General features: G+C 43.5%; 1 protein-coding gene across 1 annotated transcript in view; it reads left to right on the plus strand.

Annotated features, from left to right (window-relative positions):
• The first annotated feature begins 2,646 nt into the window (after nucleotides 1–2,646).
• The window catches only part of LOC118478737 (calpain-5-like), a 6,786-nt gene continuing 5,301 nt past the window's right edge, over nucleotides 2,647–4,131 (plus strand). Inside the window, exon 1 of the mRNA XM_035972901.1 lies at nucleotides 2,647–2,813. Within this exon, the coding sequence (XP_035828794.1) occupies nucleotides 2,649–2,813 (165 nt within the window). The 5' untranslated portion in view covers nucleotides 2,647–2,648. The remainder of the gene's footprint in view (nucleotides 2,814–4,131) is intronic.

Consider the following 4,131-nt stretch of genomic DNA (forward strand, 5'->3'; position numbering starts at 1 on the left):
GACAGACAGACAGACAGACAGACAGACAGACAGACAGACAGACAGACAGACAGACAGACAGACGAAAGAGAGAGAGAGGGGGGACTCAGAGAGATAGAGAGAGGGGCTGGGGAAGGGGAGAGGGATATTAGAAAAGATGGAGAGGTGGAGAGAAAGATTGGGATAAAAAGAGGAAAAGGGAGGGAATAGATAAATAGTCTCCCTTTTATAAGCTTTGCCAGGCACAGCACTGTTCATGCAACGAAATTGCGCAATGTATATCCATTCAAAAACACTTTAAGGGGTGGAATTTATAGAAAAACATTGATAAAAGACACACAAAAATATAAGTTTGCAGTTTCCAAGGACTCATAAGCTACGCAGCCTCCAAACTTTGACGTCCATTTTCTCAGTAATTTTACTTCTAAAACCAGGTGACCCCACCTCCTTCCATGGCAAATATCTCGACTTCTGTAGAAGATAAATGGATATTTCTTTCATCGAAAGCTAGGCAAATGAATATCCTTTAAGATGATACCAATAACTCCACATGCCCAAAAACTGACGAGTGCCTGATCCCACCACGTCATGACATAAGCATGAAGCAATAGGCCTACACAAGAGGAACGTGCCCTTAGATTAATGACATACAGACAATTTTTGGAAATAGTGTATCTATTTTTACGCCTTCTACCCTTTCTACCCCCTGAATCCCGCAACCTATGCACAGCAGATTTCTTGTTTTCCTAACTCAGCGGTTTAAGTGCCTCTCCTTCAAAAAAGATCCTTTGTTGTGTAGGTGTAGGGCACAGAGCTCAAACCGAACCTACAACTCAGAGTGCGTGGGTGTTGGTGTGTTTGGAGATGTTGAAATTATTAAAAAGCTATTGTTAGTACTGTTGTTGGTGGTGTTCTCAGTTGTTGCTGTTGCTGTTATTGTTGTTAGTGGCGTCGGTGGCCTAGTGGTTAGGCTCTCGGACTCGCAACCGTAAGGTCGTGGGTTCGAATCCCGTCAAGGGCCCGACGTTGTGTCCTTGGGAAAGGCACTTTACACGAATTTTCCTCACTTCACCCAGGTGGGAATGGGTACCCGGCTATAGACAGCGAAAGATCTTGTCAGTTTGTTAGTGTTTGAGCGCTTAATCGGCTGCTTACATTGTATGCTTCCCGGGAAGCTGAGAATGTTTCGGAGTGTTCTATGGTCTGCTGGGGTAATAATATAGTGTAAAGCGCATAGGGCCTGCTGCTGAGCGGGGATATGCGCTATACAAATGCTATCTATTATTATTATTTATTGTTGTTCTTCTTGTTGTTGCTGCTGCTCATGCTGATGTTGTTGTTGTTGTTGTTGTTGTTGTTGTTGTTGTTGTTGTTGTTGTTGTTGTTGTTGTTGTTGTTGTTGTTGATGGCGGTGATGATGATGGTGATGGTGGTAGTTGTAGTGGTGATGATGATCATTACACACACATCACACACACACACACACACACACACACACACACACACACACACACACACACACACACATCACACATGCACACACACACGTACACACACACACACACACACACACACACACACACACACACAGGGGCGAAGGCTGACTTGTTTGACAGGGTAATCAAAGTGAAATGGGACCAGATAGGGCCTGGAGATATCACACTCACACAAGTCACAAGAATCTTACTGGTACTGGAGGCGGCAACTCTGAGTTGTGAATGAAAACAAATCCTGAATTCATGTTGTATGCTTGTTCAACCGCTAACATAATCGGGAAAGTATTTCATTAAATATTTATTCTAACTAACCTTAAATTTAACTTTAGATTTGAACACACGAACACCAAGGAAAGAAGCATAGATGTCAGCACTACAATGGCATGTTATACCAGACAGCCGAAACACTTTGGTAGAGCACTCCAATTATTAATTTTTTATTTCACATTTGGCTGTTTTTTGTCTAGCTTTTCGCGGCCGGGAGCCGCTGTCATAATCGAGGTCACGATCTGATTATAGGACGTTAAAAAGTCGAGGAAAAAAACAAGCACTAGCAGTGTAGTAGCAGGAGTCAAAGGATTATTAGGAGTTAGTTCCCCCCCACATCTGTGAGGTAGACTCGACCAGTGTAATAGTTCGCTTATATAATCAGCGCGTCTGGGTGCTTATTACTGTGGCCCGAGAGGGGTGAACAGGGTATATGCGACAATGAAACAGTTCTGACTGCTATGCACATGTTCCCTTCAAATCTATGGGTTGACTCTTCCAACCTCACTAAAAGCTTACTTAATCAAAGCTTGTGACTGCTTATGGAGTGGCCCGATAGGGGCGAACAGGCTATTTCTGTGGCAATGAAACGGTTTTGAAGGTTAGGCATAGTCTATTGTTCATTGGTGATTGTGAACGTCTTTTTACATTTAATTTATGAGGTTTACGTCTATGGGTGAATTTGACTGCGACAATGTTTCAAAATTAGGAAGGGAAGCAGTGATTATTTGATTATATAGACGCTTCGCCTCTGCACACACACACACACACACACACACACACACACACACACACACACACACACGTAAACACACACATACACGTACACACATACAAAAACACAAACATACACACCACCATAATCATGTTTTCATATTATGTAATTATTTCTCCAATCAGGTCCCCATGGCTTCTAAGGACAAGCCATTCAAAGGTCAGCTCTATGGAAAACTCCGACGACGGTGCCTCAGTAAGAGAAAGCTATTTGTGGATGGGGAATTCCCGCCCACAGGCTCCTCCCTCTTCTTCAGTCGCCCCGCCCCTGCAGACATAGTGTGGAAGAGGCCAAAGGTAGGTGAAATCTTTTAGTTTTGGTAAGAGTTTTACGGCACTTGCAACACAATACGGTTATATATGTGCCGAAGATTAGAAGTGTTACAAAAGAGTAACAAACATAGAACAGAAGGAGGAGAGATCAGGACGGTATATGTTTGATAGGAAAGAAGGAGCAAACCACACCAGAGCACCCGCAAACCACCCACGTGAAATCTTTGATGTTATTTTTTTTCTTCACTAATGTAAAAATTTTACGGCCCATCGACACAATTTAATTCATTTTAGAGGTGGGTTCTTACCTTGCCTCCTGTCAGGACTTACCCGGAAAGGTATACAACTGCAGCATCCCATGCCTATTAGAAAGACCAAGGTACTCGATAAAAGTTACCCCCACTCGGGAATCAAACTCGGGTCTTCTGCGTGAGACAGCGAAGCACCTAACCGCCACAGAACAGACACTGGAAGGGGAAATCTGACCGCACGTTGAACAAACACGTCTTTATAAGTCTACATCAGCTGTTTCTGATCGTTTTATCACTCATTATACCTTTACTTCTCTAATAATAATGCAACCCCGACCCGGGGTCATGAAAAGGTGAACGATGGAAGTATTGGAATGGAGGGATAAGGGAATTCTTATAAAAGTTTCCGGAGGTGAGGTGAATGGGAAAAGAGAGGATGGGAATGGGGGGGGGTCGTGGTGGGGGTGAATTGGGATGGGAGTTGCGTAGGATATGGGGGAAGGAACGAGGAGTGGGATGAGGGATTTGGGAGTCGGATAAGATATGGGGGTGGGGGTTGGGTTGTGTTTGTGGGTGCGCGAGGGGTTGGAGCAGGATGCGAAGTTTGTGACGTGGAGTCTGTGAAGGGTTGTTTTTGTTTGTGTGTTTGTTTGTTTGTTTTTTTGGGGGTAAGGAGTATATCTCCGTCTCTTTTCCCCTCTCCTAGCCATTCTGCAGGCAGAAAAGGACATAAAGCTACATAGAATCATGTGCATAATTATGAATGTTAAAATAAAATGTTACCATATTACATTACACAATAATTCACTTCTACTTTTAGTTCAACCACGGAGCCCGAGACAGTCAGTCTCGGGCCAAGCAGAGAAGGGGTTTAAGGCCTTCTATTCCGCGCACAATCGAAAGAGTTGATCCTACAATGTGTAGTGGCCATGTGATTAGCTTTTTTCATCAAATGTAGGCCTACTGGATGTATCAAATTATGATATCAAATAGTAAAAACAAATGCAGAAGCAAAAATAAAACAGTGCACAGAGACACAGGCCTGATATTTTTTTTAAAAACACGCACACGCGCGCGCGCACACACACACA

Source organism: Aplysia californica, unplaced genomic scaffold, assembly GCF_000002075.1.
Source record: "Aplysia californica isolate F4 #8 unplaced genomic scaffold, AplCal3.0 scaffold00895, whole genome shotgun sequence".
NCBI classification, from domain to species: domain Eukaryota; kingdom Metazoa; phylum Mollusca; class Gastropoda; order Aplysiida; family Aplysiidae; genus Aplysia; species Aplysia californica.